Source organism: Pteropus medius, unplaced genomic scaffold (genome assembly GCF_902729225.1).
Source record: "Pteropus medius unplaced genomic scaffold, Ma_sr-lr_union100, whole genome shotgun sequence".
NCBI classification, from domain to species: Eukaryota; Metazoa; Chordata; class Mammalia; order Chiroptera; family Pteropodidae; genus Pteropus; species Pteropus medius.
Window position 1 is genome coordinate 25,555,748 of NW_024342471.1, and position 25,532 is coordinate 25,581,279.

Here is a 25,532-nt window from a genome sequence, read left to right on the forward strand (position 1 = left end):
TTATTATGTCATACTAACCTTTCCTGTTCATTTTTTTGATAAGCGATGAACTTCTGAAATAGCTTTTCCCAAAAGTCCTAAATTTTAAAATACAAAACTAGTTATACTTTAAAAATTCAAACTTGACAGAATTTACTACATTTCTAGTATTTCTAAGTAAACAACTTGGCTATATGCTAAAAATATTCCAGGTGTCACATACTCTTTCAGATAAAAATATTGGAAGTATAACCTCTCAAAGGTATTCATCATTCAATCTAATTTGTTTATATGAAACTGACTAAAAATCTTTAAAAGCGGAAGGTTAGCAGAGGTTTCTCTAAGAGTAGCCCTTTACAAAATGAGGTTTTAAAATTATTTTTAAATCCTTAAAAACACAAACCGCAAATTCCTTCTCCAACTCTTTTAAAGACTGTGAATCTTTTTCCAATTTCTCCAGTTCCTCTATGATGCTGTCTTGGAATTTATCGAGTTTTTTGAGCCTATTAAAGAAACAAGATGGCATTTTTGTTTTTGTTTTGTTTGTTTTTAAATATAGCATGTAGAACATAGAGCACTCAGAAGAGATTTTTGTTACACACCTGTATTCATGAAGCTTATAGTTCATTGCTTTCAGGTGGTGTTGAGCCGTTTTCCAAGAGTGATTATTAAAATAATCAATCAATTTTTGGCGGAGCTGAAAAAAATTTATTATTTACAAAAGAATAATCTGCCCAAGACTATATTAGGAACAAAGCCTTTTCCATGAAATGCAAATGACTAAGCACAGAAGTAAAGAGTTAAAGACTCAGTGAAGTGTAAAGAGTAAGCTCAGTCAGAGCAGTGGCTCCGACGAGGGGCTGAACTGGTAACTGGTTTCGTCAGGACGCCACACACTACAATATTTTTTAAAGATGCTAATGATTATAATTCTCTTTGGGAACACAGCCTGTCATACTCAGAGTTCTTTAGTATCATTTTTCACAAAACATACATTCACACAACCGAATATAAGGAGGAGGGCTTCTCTGTTTAGACTAGGTCAACCTTGGATAAATAAAATATGCAGAATCGTAAATACTTTCCGATTTTACCTCTGAATAGAAGAAAAAGGCAGGGAAGAGGTGGGGCTGGTAACCTGTGCAGAAAGATATTTTTTAACAGGAGGGCAAAAAGAACTAGTGTAAATATAGGCATGCAAGAAAAGAGATGGGCGGAGAAAACACTTTTAGAAGGTGCTTTTGCAAACAGGACCACGTCGGAGCCACAGTAACGAAGGGAACGTCAGTGCAGAGCCGGCGCAGAAGCGGCCTTCTCTGCGGCCGCTCGTGTCTTGCACCGGTGCCCTCGCTAGCAGTCAGCTCCAGGAGATGGAGAATGAGTGAGGCATGAGAAGAACATGGTTCGCACACAACAAAATCAGAAAAAATGTTAAATTAATAAGGAAAATAGGACAAAGAGCCCGTAGAAAAATAGAGATAATGCACGGATTTGAGAAGAAAACCTTGCTCGTGAGATAAGGCCTCACCCAGTGATCATCCTAATTTTTTCACCAGCACACGAGGAAAGTCAGCTTCATGAACGGGGGTTTTGTTGCCAAAGGATTAAAGAAGCTGATAGTTTGGTAGAAGGTGTGGCATGTTATCAGGTATGAGTCATAATTTAAAGAATAACTCACATTGACTTTCCTTTTAAATTCCGTATTGAGCTGCTCGTACATGTCTACACCTGAAACTTCAGTTTCCTGGTTCTTTCCAGGAATAAAAATGTCATTTGTTGATAATGGAGAGGTACTTTCAGACACTAAAAAAATGAAGACAAAGTTAAAATATTCATCATTGCAAATTTAGCCTTGTCATGAGGCTGAAAACAAAATCTTATTTTCAGATTCTATGTGTAATCTAAGGACTGTGATATCAAAGACAGACCTCATATTTTTTAGTGTAAAAATATTTAGATTTATGAAAAACCTTGTGGCCTGGGTATTAAGGCAGTAGTGGTAACATTAAAATGAAACATTTCTGGATTACTTTTTACTGGGTTGTAGCTACTTCCACGTTATTAACCCAGGTATTAAGTTCATACTCCTGTAAAACTTATACGAGGTAATCAGTAATAGGAGGAGGGAAATTTGTGGTTAAGAAAGACTGTACTACAGTTATTCACATGGCGAGCTTCGCAATGAAGCATCATCCTTCGTGGACTTAACCAAAGCTGTCGTCACAAAGGCGCTTGTTTTGAGTATGGAGTCATTCAAGACCTAAGAAACTACCTCCCAAAATAGCTGCATTTGGACACACGCAGGATCTGCCTACCTTTGTCAGCGCGATCATGCGCACCTTCGATTTTAGACTGTTTTCGGGCAAGCAAGTTTGCTCTCCCATCCTCGTCCTCTTCCTCTTCCAATTCCGCTTCGTAGGAATTACTTACGTTATCTTCCATGTACATCCGTTTGCGATTCAGATGGTGCGTAGGGCCTGAAGAACAGTTAAAAAACAGGGCTGCGGTCTGGATTTAAAATACCTCATATGTTCTTGCTTTTATGAAAAAAGCCTTTGTTTCAGTTATTTATATCGTTTTAGGCAACCATGCATTAATTCTATCTAGTTCCTTATTTTCATGTGGACATCAGGCAAACTGAATACTGGGATGACTTAAAATATGTGATTCCTTTAAGTGAAATTTAACAGCAGTATTTCGGCAATTAATTTTTGTTTTGAAGCAAGGCTCTGACCACACACCTGATATGTGAGCGGAGTCCCGGGGCACGCCATGCCATACTTTCTCTCGTCCTTCACTGGACGTGGACAGTGGGGATGCTGAACGACTTTCCTAAATTGGAAAAACATATACATAAGTACTCTTAGATTCACTGCATCGTCTTTCTCTAAGCCTCAAGCCAGTAAACTGCGAATGCTGTCAATTCCTTTTGCAGATTAGTTTTGTAGCCCTTTCTTTTCATCTGACACTACTGTGCATTAATCTAAAGCCTTAGGTTAACCTCGGCCTTAAACTGTAGTAATACTTTTGAGCTGGCTTTTGTGAATACTCCTTTTTAATTTGTCCTTAGTAGGATTCTGATTTGAGTCAGAACATGGGGAACCATAGGAAATAAGTCTAAACTCTTTTAAGCTATATCTTTAACTAAGACACATCTTTTTTTTTTTTTTTTTTTTACTGTTTCAATACACAGGTTTCTTTCTTCCAATCAAATGATCAAATGAGTTTCTTCCCTTTTCATGAAAATGCGTGTCCGCTTCCAGCTCCCTGAGATATTCCTGTTATTTCTCCACTTAGCCTGTGCGTACCCACCCTCCCACCTAGGTCAAGGTTGAATCCCAGCTCTCTCCAAGATGTAAAATTCTGTCTGGACTTTCTGTATTTTACAGATTAAAATATTTTTGTCGATGGATTGATGGACTTTTATAGTGGCAAAAAGCTCAATTGAATTCCTATATAACCATGAAACCAGAAAGGCCTAGTTATAAATATGCAAGTCAGTAGTTTAGCAGCTAAATCCTCATCATTTAAGACCTTGATGCTTCTTATTTTAAAATTTAAACTTTTTCTATGATCAAATTATCCCACACATTTTAAACAACAGATTTGCTGGTAATAACAGTTGAGAAATATTAAAGTATTATAATTATTATTAAAGGCCAGTAATCAATTCTTATCAACCATATTTAAGGAAAGGTTGATGGCTTTACTATCACATAACTCCGTTTGTATATGATTTTCATTGATATTTGGAGATTCAATTTCCATAAACTGTTTTTCAGAACCGTAACTGCATACATTTGAATAAGCTGTTGCAATTTCATGTGTGTGTAAGTACCCCAGAATTTACATTTTTTTCTATTCACAATAGCATTCTTAATTGGAGTATGCCTGGACTATGAATGAACAAGACCTATAGAAACCCAAAGAAAGTTAAAAATTATTTAAAACCAAAAAAAAAATTTTAAAGCAAAAAATTAAACCCAGAAAACAAATTTTTTTCAATACAGCACAAAGGAAACCCATCAAACACTTGGGAACTAATCTAACAAATATAACTTCCTCTGTGGAAGGTCTGGCACAACTTTGTTGGAAATAAGACCAAAAAGTAGAGAAAAATGAAGTATGTGGATGAGAAAGCTCAGTATCGATTCTGGGAAACCATAATTCTTCCCTCACGCGGACTGATTCTAAAATTAAAATGGACAATACAGGCCAAGAGAATTTGGAAGTGAAAGAATGAGACCGGGTGGTAAAACGCCCCGTGAGTGTGAGACCACACGGCTTAAAGCGGCGCGGTGCCGGCTCAGAGACAGGCGCGGGCCCGTGTGCTGGCCAGGCTGACAGCTGGCCCATGCAGGTCAGCATGACAAATGATGGAGAGAGAAGGGGTAGTCCATGCTTGCTGCCGCACCAATTCACCGTCCATCTGCAAAGGGAAAGCCTAGAAAGACTGAAAACTTAAATGTTAAAACCAAAATGAACATTTTTAAAATAAAATGTTAAGCAGGGTCGGGCCTGGTTAGTACTTGGATGGGAGACCACCTGGGAAAACCAGGTGCTGTAGGCGTAAAAAATAAAAAATAAAGGATTGTAAGCGGACAAGGTCCTTGCAATCTGTGAGGGTTGCCTCGCCTAAAACAATAAAAAAGAAAGGAGAGGGAGAGGGAGACGGGGGATAGAGCGGGGAGAGAGAGAGAGAGAGAAGGAGGGAGGGAGGGAGGGAAAAGCAAGAAAGAAAAAGAAAGAAGGAAAGGAAGAAAAAAGTTTTTAGGACAATAGCTGAAAGAAGGATTTCTTGAATAACACAAAAGGTTGATGAATTTCATTACATACATTTTTTGTCCTATGGGTGTTTTAAGTGAAGACAAAATACATACTGGAAAAAGAATGTGTACATTGTATATAACCAACAAAAAAAATTATCCAGAATATATTAAAAGCTTCTACAAATTTATAAGAAAAATCAAAAAATTAGAAAAATAGGCAATTCATAAAGTGGCCAAAAAATCATATGAAAATGCTCTATACTGTTAATCAAGAAGATGCAGATTAGAGAGACACATTGTATACTCACTGGGTTGACAAAATAAGACTCCGTTAATGAAAACTGTAGAGAAATGGGCGCTGTCAAGTGGCACCGTTGGCGAGTGTAAGCTGGTACGACTAATTTATATAGCAAACTTCCAATACTTAGCTAAGAGTACACAGTAAATGGGAAACAAAATGTCTCATGTGATGTAACTGTCCAGCCAATAAACATGTAACAACCAAGATTCCGTTTAAAGTAGCATCAAAGGAGGTGGGTGGCGGTCACCTGGGTTTTGAGATCCGAAGGATGGGACACGGAGGAGAGAAAGGATTCAGGGGGACTAAGGGCGCTGGAGCAATACTGACAAAGGACCGTGAAGTCGCAGTCCAGCGGGAAACTGCCTTGCAGACTGTCATCTGCAGAAACTGAGGGGCCTGCGAAGGTGCCTTGAGGACTTGGGGGGAGAGGCCGAGCACGCGAGGGTTTAGGTCGCCTCACTGCTTTAAACGGCCTGCTTCCACTGTTATCTGTCTCGCACATTGGAGGTTTCGCGTGAGAATTTGTTTGAAAAGCATGGCCTGTGAAGACTACTGGTTAAACAGAAGGAAAAGACCTTAAAACCGAGAAGTAACAAGTGCGAGGCGGTGGGCCAGAAGGGTGCTTTTATCAGAGGTTTTCGATCTTGGACATAGGTGCCCCGAACCGTCATTAATCCTGTCTTTGTGCAGAGGGTGGTGCACGTCAAGAGACTAATATATCTGAGTAGTTACTAAGCATCAGATATTATGCCTTACATAATCAGCCTAATTTTTCACAGTCCCATTTTACAGATGAGAAAACTGAGGTGCAGAGAGAGTCGTTAACTTGTGAAATGTTCCATAGCAAACAGTACGGCCAAGATTTAAATGCAATTCTGCCTGACTTGGAACTCGGAACTATACCTAGTTGTAGGGAACTACGTTATCTTGGCAATCCGTTCTGTAACTTTAATACTACTTCAAAATTCTCCATCTATACAACCCAAGCCGGAAAAAAATGGGAGGTGGGGTGGGTGTTGGGGGGCGTGGTTTAAACTTGTACCAAAGTATCCACGGCTTAAAAAAAAAAACCTCAAAATATAAAACTACTCCTTGTAGACGTTACGTTTACATTTTTAGGTGTCTCTCTCACTTTGCTCCATAATCGATTTCTATCTCTGTCTTTTTTAAAGATTTTTGAGCATATTTACATATTAATGGTACATAAAATAATTCGTGAGAGAAATTTTTCAATATTATCAAACTTGTTAATATACTATTTACTAGTTTTAAAGTTCCTTACAGAACTCTAAAGCAAATGCTATAGTCATACTTTTTTAACTACATTCTTGTCAATTTGCTTTGTCAACTTGTGATTTAGTAGCTAAAGGCTTTGAGTTATGGGAAAATCTGAAAGTGCCTGAGCTGCAGGAAGAAGCCCATCCACATGCAGACAGTGAACGCCTTAGTCTGGATGTGCAGACACATCCGCAGGGCCTCCCTCCGGAGTCTGTTTTACCTGTCAGGTTCCTCTTCTCCCCAGGACCAAAGGCAGAACCTTAAGCTAGATTTGATTAAGATTAGACGCAAATGATCCACCCACTTCTACTATCTCTGATTAAGGAAAAATACACGCGCTTACCAAAACCAACGACTGTGGAATTCGTGAGAAACTTTCTCCTGCACATGGTAAATTTTTCTCACTGTTTTTGGTTGACTCTCTCAGACCTCCAGCTTCATATTTACTGTTCCAGGATTCGGGTGATGAGGTTTTTGGATAAGGTGATACGGATTTTGTTACGCAGTCATAATCCTGAGTGAAATCCCCTTCTGTTATTTTCTCTACACCTGTATTGCCTCACAGAACGAAAAAGAGATGGCAGGTGTTATCGCTGACGTCTGCTTTCGCAGCAGCAGCAGTATGATTAATTTCGATTCTAAGAATATAATTTATCAAACCCACAAATGTTAGCTATATTTAAAAAGAATAAACTTTTGATAAATCAAGACCAAATTATGTTTAAAATATTTTATAAGACTTTGAAAAATATTAACGGCTCAATTTAAAATGCAATTGTAACCGTACGAACTTTCAAAACAATTTCAAACAGAGTTGTCTATCGTATGAGCTGCACTGTAGCGATCAGCCCGAGTGTTGTGACCTCAGAACCAGCACCGCTATATGTTAAACAGTAGGTATGGTTGGAAATGGCTTGGGAAATCATTTGGCCTAAATCCTTCTTCATGTATAGATGAGGAAATCCATGGCTGAACTAAGTCTTAGTATAAACGATTTCTTAGAGTTTTTAGATCAATTCAGGACATGAGCATCTGTCTCCTGAGTACGTAGTCATCTGAGATGACAGTGGTCCCAAGCATTATGAAAATATTCTAGACAAGAAAAAAATAGCTACTTGAGGCTAAATATATGTTAACCGACTTAAGTCTTGAATTTTAAGTGAATTATGGACACTCAGAAAGGCTTTCAAATAGCCTTAAAAAGGACTGAAAGATATAAAAAGTGCGAACACGAAAAACTAGTGTCACAGTAACACTGCTCCCAAGTCTGCTCAGCAAAGATCAAGTTCCGAGCATCAACGAGTTTGAAAAGAAACTCTGGCTCCCTACACCCTTAATCGCTTCCCCCAAATTTAGTCTTTAAATTACATTTTTCACATGATTAGTTATAATAGAAAATTATTAAAAATTCAACTAAAGAAAAGGATACTGACATCTCATGACCTCTATGGATGAGGAACTCCCAGCCAAAGACACAGGTGATAAGTCCAGGCTGTCACGTCGCCTGGTGTCTTTGGGGAGGGCTGAGTGGTCCCATTCTTTGGACGCAGCCTCCTTTTGTGGGTCGGCGGAGACGGCATTCGGCTCTTTCTTCGACAGCTTCCTGGTTTTGCTTCTGGGTTGGATATTCTCCTCCTAAACGTATTGATAACTTTCAGATTACACTAGAATACAAGTAACTCATGCTTGGGCATGCGAAGCAATTCAAATCACATTGAAATATTTATGAAATGTCACATTACTACATACAAGCATAGCGGGGGCCACAGAACAGTGAAAGGCTTTCCAATATACTAAAAGACATGACAGATCCACAGGAAAATATCAAACGTGCATATGAGAGACACGACTGAAAGACTCGGAGGGGTCGAAGGAGATGCTATTCGGCGTGGGAAGACCGGAGGGCTCCTGGGTTTCAGGGCTCAGGTACGAGGGCGGCGCGAGAAGGCATGCCGAGCCTGGAGGACCGACACAGACCCGGGTCCTGTCTGGGAGCCACAGGTTATTTAGACTGTGACAGCTCTGGGGACATTCTGGGGAGAGGGGAAATGAGCTTGGAAGGCGTCCTGAGGCCTCGAGTGTCCAAGTAAATGGAGACAATCAGGGAGGTGAGGGTGGGCGGCCTGGGAAGACTCGTCTGAGTGCGCAGAGCAGGTTCGAGGAGAGTGGGGGTCGCAGACGTAAGCGACGAAGGCCTCGCCGTCCTCCCATAAGAGGCGCAAGGTCCGAACGGGAGGTGGAGCGTGGCGGCGCAGCAGCAGCAGTGACGGGCGGAGACCCACCTTCGGGGTCAGACCTTCGGGGCTGAGACCTGTGCTTTACCATCTCCTAGCTCTGTGACTTGGGCAAGTTCCTTCATGTCTCTGAGCCTCAATTTTCTCATTTAGAAAATGAGGTGTCAATGGTAGTACAAGTCACCTATGGTACTTATGAGATTTTATGAAGTGAAATCTATCAAGTATAGATGCTCCTCGCTTTACAGTGGGGTTATATCCCCATAAACACATTGTAAGCCGAAATATTGTTGAGTCGGAAATGCATTTATTACATCTAACCTATCGAACATCATAGCTTAGTCTGACTACCTTAAATGTGCTCAGAACACAATATCCAAAAAAACCCAAATGGCAACGCAGTGCACTGCAGCGTACTGACTGCTGGCCCTGGTGACCGCGTGAGAACTGGGAGCTGCGGCTCGCGGCCGCCGGCCCACATCAAGAGGCTATCCCGTTGCGTATTGCTAGCCTGGGAAGAGATCAAAATTCAAAATTCGAAGTACACTTTTTACTGAATGTGTATTGGTTTTGCACCATCACGAAGTAAAAAAATTCTAAGTTGAACCACCGTAAATCAAGGGCTGTCTGCACTTAGAACAGCACCTGGCACGTTATAAACACGATGTAATTTTTAACTTTGCTGAAAAAGCTTTCAAGCGCAGGTGGGTAGGGATGTGCATAACATTAGGGGACTGAAGGAAGAAGCCGGGGACGGACAGAGATGGAGCAGTGTGTGGGAAGACCCCAGACCCACTCTTTCAGCTTTCAATCAAGAGAAAGATCCAGGTTCCCAGGAGCTTGTATTTTCCTGAAGCATAATTTTGGAAAGATCAAGTACTTCTCTAATTCCACGATATTATCTTAAAGTTATAATTTTACTAGAGTCAAACATCTGTTTTGTAACATTACTGCCAACTTATTACAAATTTTAGCATTATATTGCCTAACGATCAATTTTTAGAATTATGTGTTTTCTCATGCAGAAGGTTGTCTTTTTAAAAAGTGACAAGATAAATTGGACTTTACAAAAATATTTTCCATACTTAGTATTTAAGAGGCTTTTAGAAATTATTAATCTGAATTGTTTCTATTTACCTTTACTAGCGATTTCTCTTTCAACGAATGTGAAACTTCTTGTTCACTTTCTGATTCCGAATTTGAGAGATCTTTGTAATTTTTTTTGGTGTTTGCCGCTCTTCGTGGAAGTCTGGTCCTCCCATCTGGGACTGTCTCATCTACTTTTTTGGTAATGTTTTTATTGGATGTCTTTAGAAGAAGAAAAATTCCTGAATATTATTAAATCAATATTTGATACCAGAAATACAAGCTATTTGCTCTAAAATGTGAACTGTGATAAGACCTAGATAAAATAATTGTAGAACCAAACAGATTCCTAATATTTAAAAATGACTGGAGAGAGAGAGAAAAAAGACTGAAATATAATGGAATATTAGCTATAAAAAAGAATGAAATCTTGACATTTGTGACAATATGGTTGGACCTAGAGAGTATTATATTAGGTGAAATAAGTCTGACAGAGAAAGACAAAAACCATGTGATTTGGATTCTATGTGGAACCTCAAAAACAAAACAAACAAACAAAATGGAACGAAAACAAACTCAGATACAGAGAACAAACTGCTGGTTGCCAGAGGGGAGGTAGGGGAGGACCAGGGCAGAAAAGATGATGGAGATTAAGAAGCACAAGCTTCCGGTTATATATTTTTAAAGAGATGGGATTTTATCTTTTCATTCCAAATATCTTCTCTATCACCTTTTAATCCCTATCATTAAAGCTCTGAGAGGCCTGCTATGTATTACCTAACTTCAGTAAAAGAGGGAGAGAGGAAAAGAGATGACAAATATGTCATCACAGAACAAAATGGACCTAAAACAAGCTAACACATTCAAAAAGGCAGGAGGGAGGAGTAAGTGTGCAAAACTGGAAAAATTACGGGAACAGGTAACCGGCAAGGATAAAATTATCAGATGACAATTTTTTTTTTTTTCATGACAAGGAGAATAGTAATTTTAAAGGGATGTTTGAACACAAATTCTCTGGTTTTACCATTTTAGACCTTGGTTGTCCCCTTTCCAAAGGTGGTCCTGCAATTCAAGAAAATAAGGTTAAAATTTCAAATAGATAATGGCATTAAAATTTATTAAAATGTTTCTGCATGTAAGTTAAAATCATAAAAATTGTATCTTTAAAGTCACTGATCATTTAAAATTCAAGATGACTCGAGGCTAAACCGACATAACTTTTACGGTACAGTGTTTGTATGTTCTCAGTTACTAATCCCCTTTCTCCTTTTATATTACAAAAATTTTTAAACATACAAGAGAACATGTAACCTAAGTTATGAAGTTAACACCCCTGAGTCTCTACCACCCGTTAAGAACTAGATTGTGCATAATGTCGAATCTACTTATATGTACTCTTATCCCCTGCGGAAAGGCAATCACTATCCTGAAATCTGTTTCTCGTTCACTTGATCTTAAAAAACAGGTTTGTTACACAGATATGTACCCTTAAAGAGTACAATGAACTTTATAAATAAAGAGTACACTGAACTTTCTAAAATACAATCATGTCACGTAATATCCTATGATTTGCTTTTTCACCCATAGTTTATTATGTTTCTAAGATTTACCCATATTACTGAGAGTCGCTTTACTCCCTGTTCCCCTTTTTTGCCTTTCAAGCACAATTCCAAATTCCTAAATATTCTCTGAAGTGTAAGAAGTGGGATTATCCAGACAAAGGAAGCAATGACACCCTGGAGGGAAGGTCTCCCAGTCCCGCCAATCAGGTGGCTAAGACATGTAGACTTGTTGTCATTCAGGCTTTTAAACAAAACAATTCACTCAGTTCGGTTTTCAAGGTATTTATTGATTATAGTGTTCTAACTTCTCGTGTCCTCTCGAGATCTCTTATCTTCTACTTTAAGTTATAAATGTCTTTATTTGTACAGCTCCCTACTAGACTATAAGCTTCCTGAGAGCATGTGACTCTCGTTTCAACTTGGCTTATAACACATGGCCTCGAAGGCCACTATGACTAGATCTAGCCGCATCTGCCAACATTTTCCCAGTCTGACCCACACACTAACCCCAGCAATGCCGCACTCCCTGAGCGCACTGTGCTAGTTCACACTTCTCTCTCATCTGTAAAAACCCTGCTGCTTCTCTTCCTCGTGCATATGACTGGCCTCTCATTCTATGTCAAGATTTAGGCCCATTCCTAAACACATGCCAAATATCCATATCTCTGTTTTTATTTCTTTATAAGCCATCACCCCCTCCCCCATACCCACAGGGCGCTACTAGTTATTTTTATCCTGAAATAAAAGTTGGTTCTCTTAAATATAAGTTTAACAGCTCAGGATTACATCAGGTCTTCTTTTAAAAATCAAATGTATAAAATCTTTGCGTTTTAGTAAACATGAAATTGACGTTAAGCGATGAAAGTGGCCATTACTCTAGCCACATACGCATACTTCAAAGTAACATCCCACTACTTCGAGAGAGTCGCTAAAGAGAAACCATGTGCTGGGGAAACACAAGATTTAGGCAAAAATATTTCTGCAAGAAAACTGTTTTCCATTTATTTTTATGGCATCTATATGAATTCCTAAAAAGTGTGTCTGTTGGATGTGACAGGGAATGGGATGTCGTCTAAGCTTTGATTCTGTTCCGGGTGTTGAGTTCATGAGTACGTATTCACGATAAATGCCTAATAACTAAATAACAGTAAGCCATGAATAGCCAAATGCTGAGAGTAGATCACGAACCAAAGATTATGATAAATCATATTTTGTGCCCCCAAGATCCTGTTTTAAGAAACTAATCTAAATATAACCATATTACCAAAAATAAAGCAAAAAGCAAAACCACCATAGTGTTTTTGTGTTGTTGCTTTTACTCTTTTCTGTTCCTAAGGGTAAATAATGAAAATTACTATCTAGATACAAAAATATACTTATTAACCAACAAAGCATTTTACATAATTAAAATGGTAAGATCATTTGCAACACTTCTCTGTAAAGTGATTTCTTACTTGATTTCCCACTTCTCTGTTTCTTCGCAGTTTTATTTCTGCTGTAGTCTAGTAGCTGTGGTTTTGATTTTGGTTCTCTTAGCCAGCTAATCTCGGTCTTGCTGTCATCAAATCTGTATTCTGTGTCAGTATCGCTAAAGAGATTTTTCTTTTTATGATCTGTAACGGTCTATTAAAAAAAGAATCCTTGTAATAGATGAAGAAATGTGACTTATGCAAGGTAAGTTCAGCCAAAAAATAAAAAAATAAAAAACCCTAACCCTGAAAACCAGTTCTTTCTTTGGCACACTACTCTACCTGGCATTAAGGACCTATCCAAGAAAGTCACCTGGAAATCCAGATCGGAGATCAAGATTTGTATTTTGTTGTCGGTACTGTTGTTAATTAAAAAGGGAAATCGAAACAGCTTACTTCCATACAGACATAACCTAATACCATCAGAGAACGTGACTAAAGTTGTCACATCTATTACTGGATGATTACAAATAGCTCAGAGACCATAAGAAAAGTCATAACGGGAACCTGGAGAATCTGAGGGGAAAAAATGATCCAGTCATTTTTGTCTTCTAGTTGTGACAACCTTTGGCATTGAAAAGTTATTAAAAGAAATCCTGGCTTTAATAGGCACATCGGGATATTATAACTTACTCTTTTATCTTTTGTTTTGAGAGAAGTTTCAAGTTCAGCACGAGTCTTTAAACCTACCCTTAAACAAAAATATGCATTAATTGTAATTAATTCTAAGGACTTGTTTTCTTAAGGACTTATGGCAGCATGGACTGGACGGTCACACCCAGGTTTTCAGCCTTTTACTCTTTTACTCATTCACTATGTAATTCTGGCCAAAAGACTTATCGTCTGACCTCAGTTAATTATAAAATAACAAGGTCAGATGAAAGTGCTGCTAAGTCCTTTCAGCTTTATCATCTTAGATGTACAACTAGTATCAACAGTGCTCAGAATCTGCATTTTAGCTTCAGAAGCACAGTTGACCTTTGAACAGTATGAGTTTGAACTGCACAGGTCCACTTATACATGGATTATTTTCAGTAAATATTGTCAATGTATTTTCTCTTCCTTATGATTTTCTTAATAACATTTTTCTCTCTGGCTTACTTTATTTAAGAATACAGCATATATAATACACATGACATATAAAATGTATGTTAATCAACTGTTACCGGTAAGGCTTCCAGGTAAACAGTAGGCCATTGGTAATTAAGTTTGGGGGGAATCAAAAGTTATACACAGATTTTCAACTGCACAGGGGGTCGGTGCCCCTAACCCCCACATTGTTCAAAAGTCAACTACAAAGGCTGAAACAGTAAAACCATAATGGGGATAACCATGACAGTAGCATTTTTAGTCATTCTTCCCATATGTTAAAAACTCTCAAACTGGGAGGGAATATTGAAGAAAAAGATCCCTCTAATTATAATAAAAACACCTACAGTTTTATTGAATTACCCACGGAGGCTTCTCTAGCTGTAGTTTGAAATTCCTGGATCTATATTGTGAAGAAACATTAGAAAATTTCTTTCTTAGAGTCACAATGGTAAACAGAAACTAGAAGAAATAAACAAAACCTAGTTTCTATCACTTCACATAGTCATAAGATGTCACAATAAAATTAAGCTTACGAAAATGTTTTTATGTTTAAGAAGAAAGCTAGTACTGTAAAATATACTAAAATAAAGTGTTAAAAATGTTTAAAACAATTTTTTAAAAATTTTAATTGTTGCATCAATAAGGAAAGTGATTTTTCTCTACTTCAGTCCAAAGGATCTGAAAGGAAACTAAATATACTTAGGTATATTTAGTACCAAATAAACTTTAAAATATTTAAAAATATATGGAAGGAGGCTCGACTTTGAGCGGTGAGCACACAGTGGAGAATAAAGATGTATTACAAAGCTGTGCACCTGAAATTTACATATTAACCAATGCTGCCCCAATAAATTTAATAAAAAATAGTATATGTTAAAATACTTTTAAGCATACCTATAAGCAGGTAGAAATTTAAAAACTCTAGTAACTACATGGTAAATACGAAATAAAAACTAAGCAACTAAATACGAAGTAATTACTGATTTCTAGCTTACCCCAAGTTTTATAATAGGCTCATCAGCACCATTCAAGTTAAAATTGTAGACATCATCCCTATAAAAATAAAGAGAAATATTAATTCCCATTATACAATAAATTTTCTTCAAATGTGAAGACAATTATAAGATTCATGAAAAATCACTTACAATGGGCATTCAGAAGTAACATTAACAAAAGTGGTCTTCAGTTGTCTATAACTTTTCTTCTGAACTTTTTCCTAAATACAAAAGAAGTTTACAGAAAACCAATCAAACTTGTACATGTTACTATATTTGGCAAACAAATAACATGCAATTAAATTTTCCTGTGTTTTCTAGTTGTTTCCACTCATAAATTTTACAAGTTTCCTTAATGTACACTGAATAAAAGTATTAAACATCCACGCTTTTAAAAATATTGAAGACTTAAGTATTAACTAAAAACAATAGAAAATATTAAAAATCAAATACAAAACATAAGATCCTATCCTTAATATTTACTAACATTGTACATAGGTAAGTGACCTTCTCACTGGTGTTCTACAAACTGAACTTTGATTCTAGAATCTCACACACACACACACACACACACACACACACACACACGGGCCCACACACTCCAAAATAGCATTTTTCACTCATTTGCTTTAAATTCTTAAATAGAAAAAAAAAAATCAGGGTGTGGCTAACAAGGTTTATGTAAAATCTCACCTGAAGGACTCAAAATTGTTATCAGTCAACTAGGACTGTTAGAGAAAGCTATGTGTAAGATGATTCCTATAGCCTGCTGCTCAAAATATATTCGACTGGATCAAAATGTAGTGAGGAATAATTGTTTTATTAAAATAATTTAACTATAATTAAGTATAGAGCGTCGCTACACAATTACTAATCAGAGATAACCAAAAGTCTAATGTAATACCCAGTGAGTTAGAAATATTAAAACTATTTTTAGTTGCGATTCATCTTTAATTTTATTATTTCTTTGGGGTACTTTTGTATAGAATTATTTCCATTATTGCAGAAAACTTATCCCTCAATATATTATTCCCCCGATGCCTTTTCTGACTGATCCTTTCCAATGATTTTTACCAGTGTTCAGAGACAATTGTTCAATTCATCGTTTGCACGCCAGTGTGTGCTATTACAGAAGTTATAAAAAAAAAAAGAGGATACAAAGGTGAGCAAAGATGTTCAAGATGCAAAGATGATTCTAAAGCGGGAAGTGAGCGGCAGGCGAGTGAGCAAAGGCTTCATCTGTATCTGCAGCCGCTCCCCAGCGCCAGCATCGCCGCCTCAGCTCCGCCTCGGATCATCAGGCATAAGATTCTCATAGGAGCACTGGTCCCTGGTGCCGCAAAGGTTGGAGCCCGCTGCTCCAAAGAGTTACACTCTAGCAAAAGACGGAAGTGAGAAAAAACTGGAATAGTGAAAAAATATTTTTAAAGAATACAAAGAAATCTTTGTGCAGATTCAGAATTCTTCCCCAACTGGATCTGAGTCAGGGCGCCTGAGAAAGTTTTCATAAAGAAGGTGGACTCTGGAGTAAGCCTTGTAGGGAGGAAGAAAGTGTTGGCGATCAGAAAAGGTGAGAGCCTGCTGAGTCAGTTTGGAAGTTCTTTCCAAACATGGGAAAAAAAAAAAGAATAAACACTTCGGGGAATCTCAGGTTATTATTATGTTTCAGCTAAACAAGACATGCCTAGGAAACTAATATTAGGAAACAAGACTGACGAGGGAGCCAGACTAAGTCTCCACTTAATTCCATAAGCAACAGGGATCCGAGAAAGGTTTTGAACGAGAGCATGGCAGGACCGAAGCTGTGCGCTTTAGAAAGAAAACAGCTGGAATTGAACGTAATAAATGGATTAACATAGAGAAATACCAGCTGCAAAAAGACTTACATTAAGGCTACTGTAATAATCCAGGGTTTAGAAATTAAACTAGGAAAACAGGAGTTGGCATAGGCAGGAGACAGAAGATTCAAGAGGAATTTACAGAAGGTGAACCTCAAAACCTGAAATTAAATAGAGATAGAAAGTAATTGTGAGGAATTAATAAAGATAATTGATATGTTAAGCTTAGATGAATAGTACTTTTTTTTTTTTTTAAACAAAAATAGGGATTTAAGAAGGATCTTATTGTCAGGAGAGATGAGATCGGCTAGGGAAAAAATGCAGATAAAGATACACTGAACCATGAACCAAAAGGCGAAACTATCACAGTCATATGTAAAAGCATTTTCTTTGAAAAGCATATTCGAGGGCTTCTTTGAGGACTTGCCACTACACTTGTCAGTTGTTTTATCTACTTACCAGTATGCTGAAAACATTAAATCTAATTCCACCCACCCACTATTTTAGTGTTTACAGTCAAATATCACAGAGTTTGACGATATATGTTTGGTGTAGTTAAATAAATGAAACCTACCTTATTGAGCTGTAGATCAGATTTGTTTGAAAAACCACTATAAAAAAAGGTTTTGTTAAAATTTGAAAAGCAATTAAATATCAGTGGAATTTTTTTCAAAAAACCATTTTATGTAAGGTAAAACATATTGGGGTCACTAAGTCTATATTCGATATGCTATAAATAGCTAAAATGTGACAGCTCTGCTCTGATATTTTTGCAAATTCACACATAGTAAACAGCAACAATATTTAATTCTAAACTGAATCATTCATGCAGCAGGAGGTGCCAAGCAATTTAAAATGAATGGTTCTGTCTTGAGAATAATTTTCATGCCATATAAGACCAGAATTAACTTAAACGTGAATTAACCAACTGGTAGCCTCTAAAGAGACATTTTGTAATCAGAACTAACCTTCAGAAAGATTATAAACCAGGAATACATATTTACTATATAAAAGGCACTCATTTCAGCTCATTTAAATTTCACATTTCATTAAGCAATATATTTAAATATATTTCATTTTACTTATCACTAGGGTCAATAAATAAAATCTTAAAATGTCTATATCCTAAAGGCTTATTTCTAAAACAGTAAGCTATATCAGTATAGTATTTCTGAGACTTTATAAAATGTAATCAAATAGTAGAATGTCAAATAGTAGAATGTCTAATTTCAAATTGGGTTCCCTTCCTGTGTAATTTAAACAGCTAACATTTATAAAAGTAAATAACGTGTTAGTTTCTACTTGAAAGATACATTATTTGAACATGTTTAAAACTAAACTTTAAACAGTATAAAATAATTTAGTTGTATCTGTCAGAAAAATATTCAAGTCTAGAATTTAAGAACATACCCGTCAATCAAAGATTCCTTTACTTTTCTTGTAGACTTTATATTGTCTTTCGGTTTATATCTCTTATTAATCTGGTTTATCAAGGATTCCGCTGCATCAGTAAATCCTTTCCCTTTCGACTTTTCTCTCTGAAACAATTTATAAGTTACTTAAAAACTCTACCAGTTAACATTTAAAGGTAAATAAAGGCTGAAAAGAAAATTTAAGAAAAATCTGGTTCTACGTATTACCACGAAGAGAAATAAAGGGGTCAGAAATTACTTAATAAGTGTGGACTTCGTTAGGCATTAAAACAAGTCAGGATAAGTCTTTTAATATATAGAACTATTCAGAGTGCTCCATTAATATTTACTTTTTAAAGTTTCTACCCATAGAAAACCAAAAAAATCAAATAAAAAACTAAAGGAAACTTAAACTTTGGTTCTTTGAAAAGATCAATAAAATTGATCAGCCTCTAGCCAGGTTAACTAAGAAAAAAAAGAAATTACCAATATCAAAAATGAAAGAGAGGCTATCACTACTGATCACATGGACATTAAAAGGATAATAAATGAACATTATGAGCAATCTATGCCCACAAATTTGATAACCCAGAGTAAATAGAACAATTCCTTGAAATTCTACCAAAATTCAAAGAGGGATCATCTAAACAGGCCTACATCTATTAAAGAAATTGAATCAATAGTTAATACCTTCCAAAACATCAGGCCCAGATTGGTTTAGTGGTGATTTCTATCAAACATAAGATAGAAGCATAGGGAATACTTTCAAATTCATTCTGTAAAGTCAATATCACCTAATAACAATGTCAAAGACATTACAAGAAAGGAAAACTATAGACCAATAATACCTCCTATGAATATAGATGCAAAAATCCTCAACAAAACGTTAGCAAATCAAGTCCAATAATGTATAAGAAGAATTAAGTACCACAACCAAGTAGAATTTATCCCAGGTTAGCAAGGCTGATTCAGCATTTGAAGCTAAATTAATGTAATCTATCAAATTAATAGGCTAAATAAGAAAAAGAATATAATCATATCAATAGATGCACAAAAACCATTTGACAAAATCCAATATCCATTCATAACAATTCTGAGAAAACTAGAAATAGAGGGTAATGTCTTCTATTGATAATGATCATCTACAAAAAGAAATTATAGCAAACATCGTACTTAATGATGAGAAACTAGATGTTTTCCCACTAAGATCAGAAACAAGAAAAGGATGTCTGCTCTCACCACTCCTATTCAACAAGAAAAGGAAATAAATGGTATCCATACTGGGAAGGGAGAAATAAAACTGTCTTTGTTTACAGATGACATCATTGTCTATGAAGAAAAGCTCAAAGAATCGACAAAAATACTCCTGGGACTAAAAAGCAACTATAGCAAGGTTAAAGGATACAAGCTTAATGATAAACGTCAAGTACTCTTAGAAACCAGTAATGAACAACTGAAATCTGAAATCACACTCTATTTACATTAGCACCCCCAAAATGAAATAACTAGGTACAACTATAACAGAACATATACAAGATCTACATGAGGAAAACTATATGACTGATAAAAAAAAATCAAAAACCATCTAAATAAATGGAGAGTCCATGTTTATGGAGAGAAAGCCCAATATTGTCAAGATGTCAGTTCTTTCCAATTTGATTTATAGATTTAATATAACTCCAATCAAAATCCCAGAGAGTTGTTTTATGGGGTATCGACAAACCAGTTCTTAAGTTTATATGGAGAAGCAAGAGACACAGAATAGCCAGGACGATACTGAAGGAGAAGAACAAAGTTAGAGAACTTATATTACTCTAAGACTTAACTAAAAAGATACACTAATCAATATAGTGTAGTATTAGTGAAAAGATAAACAAACTGAATAACAGAACAGCTCAGAAATAAGCCTATGTAAACACGGTCAACTGATCTTTGACAAATGAACAAACGCAATGGAGATAGAACAGTCTTTTCAACAAATAGTGTTGAAACAACTGGACATCCATGTGCTAAAAATGTGAATCTAGACACAGACCTTAACTCAGATTAACTCAAAATGGATTGCAGACCTAAATGTAAAATGCAAACTGTAAAACTCCTAGAAGATAACATAGGAGAAAATCTAGGTAACCTTGGGTTTGGCAATGACTTCTTATGTACAACATCGAAAACACAGCCCATCAAAGAAAACAATTGATAAGTAGGACTTCATTAAAATGAAAGGCTTCTGCTCTGCAAAAGACATTGTTTAGAGAATGAAAAGCCACAGTGTGGGAAAAAATAACTGTAAAATACATATCTAATAAATAACTTGTATCTAAATTATACAAAGAACAGTTAAAACTCAACTATAAGAAAACAAAGAACCCAATTAAAAAATGGGCAAAAGATCTGAATAGACAACTCACCAAAGATGATATATAGACGGTAAATAAAAATATGAAAAGATGCTCATTATGTATCACTAGAGAATTATCAATGAAAACGAGATACCTAAGCACCTGTAGCAGTGGCTAAGATCCAGAATCCCAATGACGCCTGACACCAGTGAGGGTGCAGATCAGCGGGGACTCTCATCCAGAGCTACTGGAATGCACGATGCTACAGCGACTTTCTCCACTTTGGGAAGCTAGACAGTTTCTCACCAAACCGAACATAGTTTACTACATTATCCAGCAATTGTGGTCCTTGACATTTTCTCAAATGAGTTGAAAGCTTATTTCCACACAAAATCTGCACACCAACGTTTATAGCAGCTTTATTCGTAATTGTCAAAACATGGAAGCAAGCAAGATGACCAACACATGAATGGATAAACAAATCTTGGTATATACACACAATGGAATGTTATTCGGCAGTTAAAAAGAATGGTCAAGCCATGAAAAGACACGGAGGAACTTTCAATGTATATTGCTAAAGTGAAGGAAGTCGTATACTGTATGATTCCAGTTACATAGCATTCTGGGAAAGGCAAAACTATGCAGACAGTAAAAAAATGAGTGGTTGCAGGAATCTGGAGGGAAGGAAAGGAAGGAGGGGTGGAAAACCAGGGCCTATGAAATGGGCAGTGAAGCTCCCCACTGTCCCCCTGCCCTCCTCAGCCAGGGTTTCCCCTGGCCTCTCCCCCTCCTCCTCCCCGACCCCCTTCCCCTCCTGGTCCTCCACCAGCCTTTGATTCTTGCAGTGGGGCCAGATGAGGGGGCCCCGCTCGCCCCGCTGCCCCCACGCTCTGCCCGCCCTCTGGTTGCTCTTGTGTGATCGCAGTTCGGCCGGAGTCCCCGTGGGCCTCCATGTACGACACTGCAGCGGGGGGCACATGCTGCCGTAGTGAAAAGACACAGACGATGCAGATGAGCCCTACTGTAAACCACGGACTTCGGTTGATGTAGTGATACTGACCGGCTCATCGTTTTGACAAACGTACCACGTTCGTGTAAGAGATTAACGAGCGGGGAAACGGGTTGCGGTGAATGGGCGGATGGGAGCTCCCTGTATTCCGGTCCACCTCAAATTTCTATAAGAAACTACTATTTTTTTAAATGCAAGAATTATAAAGAATTATTATCTGCATGATTTTAAATAATTTGGTTAACAGAAAACTCCAGTAATACTCTTAAAGATATGTTCTCCTGATTTTATTTTCATTTTTTTTCTGAGGATCGGGCATATGGGTTTTTTAAATTATAGCAAAATATAACAAATATAAAATTTACTATTTTAACCATTTTTAAGTTCACAGGTTTTTCTATGTAGTAGATAATAAGTTATTACTGTCTCTCAAGATTACCATAATGAAGACAAGGTTTATCTGGCCTGATAAAAATGCAGCAAAAATGGGCCTCCCCTACATGACTTAAGAGCTTCTGGTATAACTGGAGCCAGCTTAGGAAATCGGTATCATTGAACTTCGGCGGTTCTGTCGCTCTGGCTTTATCCAATGAACGGAAAGACAGGATCAGACAGACGGCTACCTTGGAGGAGAGCGATCCACGCGTGGCAGGAAATCCTGCATGATGCAGGGAAAGGCACCACAAGGGACTGAAGAGACCTGAACACAGGGTGCTGACTTTTAAAAAGCAGAGCACAACTTAGGAGAGATGACCAAGGTCCTGCGCTCCCAGGAAAAAGGCATGACTAGCTCAGGGAAATTCCATGAAATGATTCTAAATTCCAAAGAAAACAGTTTAAAGTTAAAACTGAAGAACCGATCAGCATTCAGAGAAAACAAAACCAACACCTCCCTTCCCCTGGGTCTCGAAGGAACTAAACAGCAGCTAAGACTGGAAAGAGGAAAGAACAGCATAGTAAGAACCAAGGAAAAGTAACCCAAAAGGATTTAGTGAAAGAAGGAAGTAGCCAAATTAGGCACGGAAGGTGAGTTGCAGGTTAAAACAGAGTCGGGTCAAGACAAATGAAATAATGTCTAATTACTTACAATAACTGCAAATTATCTCTTAGATATTTCATCCGCACACTGAGATGCTCCAAAATGTGAACATTTTAGAGATTTAGAAATTAGAAATCAGGCTACCAGGTATTAATACTACTCTGGAAGATAACTGAAAATGAAAGCCTATATAACCTGAATGCTCTAAGGAATGTGCAAAGTGAAGTGCACTGTTGGCAGTAGAAACGTATTATGATTTAAAAGTTTTCTTAACCTGCATCTTGAGAGCAGTGACTCGCCACCCTTGCCCGCCATTTCCCAAGAGAGAGAGAGTCATGGTAACTGCTACAGAAAGTAACCTGTGGTCTCCAAGCATGGAGTGAAAGAGCTGACGCTGTCCTGAGATGTCTACAGATGATTCATCTGAGGAAGAGAAGAGAAGCTCCAACGGGGACGAGCAATAGTTACAGTAGAAGATCGAACCCTCCACCCGCTTCCATCCTTCCCTGAAGAAATACTTTAGATGCTACCATGTGCAAAGCTGTGCCAGGCCACGCGGGAAAACGAGAGTTGAACGGAACAGTCTTTATACTATGCACACAAAAATAAGCACTTATTAAAAAGAAAGGCAAGCGCCATTCGAGAGGCCCTGGATTCTACACGCATGTTCCAAAGCACCTGAAGGACAGAGAGGGAGAGGCCCAAGGAAAGGGGAAGGAAGGCGAGAGGAGGGGAGGGGAGGGGAGGGGAGGAGCGACGAGGAGCACTCATCCATGCCCTGCCTATGCGCCCTGCTCTGCCTGGGGTTCAGCAGAGCCAGCGCGGGGGAGAGATGGGAGAGAGATGCGGAAGCAGTTCCGGAGGCGCCTGCCCTAGAGTGAGCATGAATTAAAGAACAAAGTATTACAAGTGTTAAATCTGCAGCGATCAATCCAGCTTCTTTCCCTTTCTTCTGTTATCAAGTAGGCATATTACGGTGTGCAAAACAAAACACACTAACGCCTCACCATTTTTTTTTGTTTCGAATCCCAGGAATTCAGTTCAGACGTTAATCTCTTCCCTGATTTTCTACGATTCTTTGCACCTTTTCTAGGAGAAGGGCTTTTATCACGAACAGCAGAAGTCACGTCTTTTGACAGTATGTATTTCTTCCTATAGATTAGAGACTCTTCGACTCTCTTATTCAGGAGAACCGATTTAAAAGTAGTTTCAGATTCAATGCGCCAGTCACTCTGCTTCGTGTTTTCGATATTCTGCTCCGGGTGTTGGTAATTTAGTGGCTGATTGTTTCTTTTGCAAACCTCTACTTCTGCTCTACCTATTTTGTTATGCTGCATTATTTCTTTCTTGAATTCCACCTTTCTTGCTTCTTCAGAATTATCATCAGATATTGAAGAGGATGATTTCTGTTTAGTAAGTTTTTTGTTGATAACAATATCTAGTGGGAAAATGAGAAATGAGACCTTATTAAATAAACTGATAATATATGAAATTTGTAAAAACCGAAGATATTTGTTAGACATTTCAAGAAATGAACATTTTCCGGAACTACTATTATATATGGAAGACTACAGTTGACCTTTGAACCACGTAGAGGTTGGGGGTGTCAACCCCCCCCAGAGTAAGAAATCCATGTATAACTTTTGACTCCCCCAAATTGAACTACTATTAGCCTACTGCTGAGAGGATGCCTTACCAATAACAGACATGGTTAACACATATTTTGTATGTCATATGCGTTATATACTGCATTCCTATAACAAAGCTAAAGAATATGTTAAGAAAATCCTAAGAAAATACATTTACAGTACTTATTGAAAAAAATCTGCATAAGTAGACCCATGCAGTTCAAACTTGTGTTGTGTAAGGGTCAATTGTATGTGTCAGTCACCTTGATTAAATGTGTCCCCTGACGAAGCGCTTGCTCTTTGGTTATGACACAGCTTGATATTTGTTACAGGCGTCCAACACGCCCATTTAGACTGCATTTTGTTTCCACAGGTGTTGTCTAGAACACCGGGTAACCTGGAAAATAAATTCATTTGCTTAACATATTATAAAACATTAGCTAAGACTCAGACCAGAAGACTTTGAGTTTTAAAACAATGTTTATTGACAGCAATTTGTTAACAGTCAAGTATAAAAATATTTTCATGACTCACGATGAAAGTTAAAATTTATTATATAAGTGATCAAAGATTATTAAAAAGTTCCATTTTTGCTACTCTTTGGATATCTACTTAAATATATTTCACATCTTACATATCCTACTGTGTATTTAAACTAGGTTAAATTTCTTTACATTCATGCTTTATTATTTTAAAAATCTCATTCGTTTTAAGTCAATTTGAAAGGAATTATGTTGGTTGACATGAAAAAAACATATAGACTATTCCCCATTGTGTAGCATAATAATACTTGAGAGATGATTAATACTATAACTGATACTACACTCTAAGACTATAAAAACCTTTTCCTTTAAATTTGTTACATTCATCTAAAAGTAATAATATATGCTAAAAATGATTTGATGGGTTTTTTTTCATACTTACGCAGGTTTATCAATTTTTCCCACTGCCTGCAAGTCAGGAATATCTTGGAGTTCAACTAAAATAAAACAAAAATTACGTTATTTTCATTTTGCATGCAGTTGCCAGGGTAAACTGGGACTTGGTATAGAATTTGATCAAGGCTTGCATATTGAGGTGGAGAGATCGACTAATCTTGTCTTCCTCCCTCAAACGCAAACTTCCTGAGAACATAGGCTATATTTCCTTGTAACCTCTAAATTCTTTGCATAAAGCTGAATACACTTATTATAAATCTTTCTTTTTCAAAACAATGAAAGCCAGGGGGGCTGAAGGGAAAGAGAGAGAGAAGTATAGACATTTTTTAAAAGAGCAGCTGAAATTAAGCCAAAAAGTACTTACTAAAATTTTGGTTTGGGAAGTCAGTGTCCTTATTTTCTGTCTTTTCTGCAACTTTAGCAGTTTCGGTACGCTATAAACGCAGGACACATAATGAAGTAAATTTGATTAAGGCATTATGAGACAACTTTTAAAAGTATTAAAGATTAAAACCTAAAATAAATTTGCCTTGTTATTAAAAGTTGGATAGTATTTCTATTTAC

General features: G+C 37.2%; 1 protein-coding gene across 7 annotated transcripts in view; it reads right to left on the reverse strand.

Moving 5' to 3' along the window:
* The window catches only part of SYCP2 (synaptonemal complex protein 2), a 61,151-nt gene that overhangs the window by 1,690 nt on the left and 33,929 nt on the right, over nt 1–25,532 (reverse strand). For 6 of the 7 annotated variants that reach the window (XM_039864729.1, XM_039864725.1, XM_039864726.1 and 3 more), the window contains exons 20-40: nt 25,333–25,402; nt 24,955–25,009; nt 24,294–24,427; nt 23,410–23,840; nt 18,014–18,141; nt 17,178–17,214; nt 14,916–14,986; nt 14,766–14,823; nt 14,115–14,170; nt 13,312–13,369; nt 12,664–12,832; nt 10,672–10,709; nt 9,699–9,869; nt 7,761–7,962; nt 6,671–6,885; nt 2,721–2,811; nt 2,295–2,456; nt 1,658–1,782; nt 582–676; nt 383–482; nt 19–77 (exon numbers count right to left, since the gene is read on the reverse strand). In XM_039864729.1, the coding sequence (XP_039720663.1) occupies nt 19–77; nt 383–482; nt 582–676; nt 1,658–1,782; nt 2,295–2,456; nt 2,721–2,811; nt 6,671–6,885; nt 7,761–7,962; nt 9,699–9,869; nt 10,672–10,709; nt 12,664–12,832; nt 13,312–13,369; nt 14,115–14,170; nt 14,766–14,823; nt 14,916–14,986; nt 17,178–17,214; nt 18,014–18,141; nt 23,410–23,840; nt 24,294–24,427; nt 24,955–25,009; nt 25,333–25,402 (2,525 nt within the window). The remainder of the gene's footprint in view (nt 1–18; nt 78–382; nt 483–581; nt 677–1,657; nt 1,783–2,294; nt 2,457–2,720; nt 2,812–6,670; nt 6,886–7,760; nt 7,963–9,698; nt 9,870–10,671; nt 10,710–12,663; nt 12,833–13,311; nt 13,370–14,114; nt 14,171–14,765; nt 14,824–14,915; nt 14,987–17,177; nt 17,215–18,013; nt 18,142–23,409; nt 23,841–24,293; nt 24,428–24,954; nt 25,010–25,332; nt 25,403–25,532) is intronic. The other variant, XM_039864731.1, reaches the window with a different exon arrangement.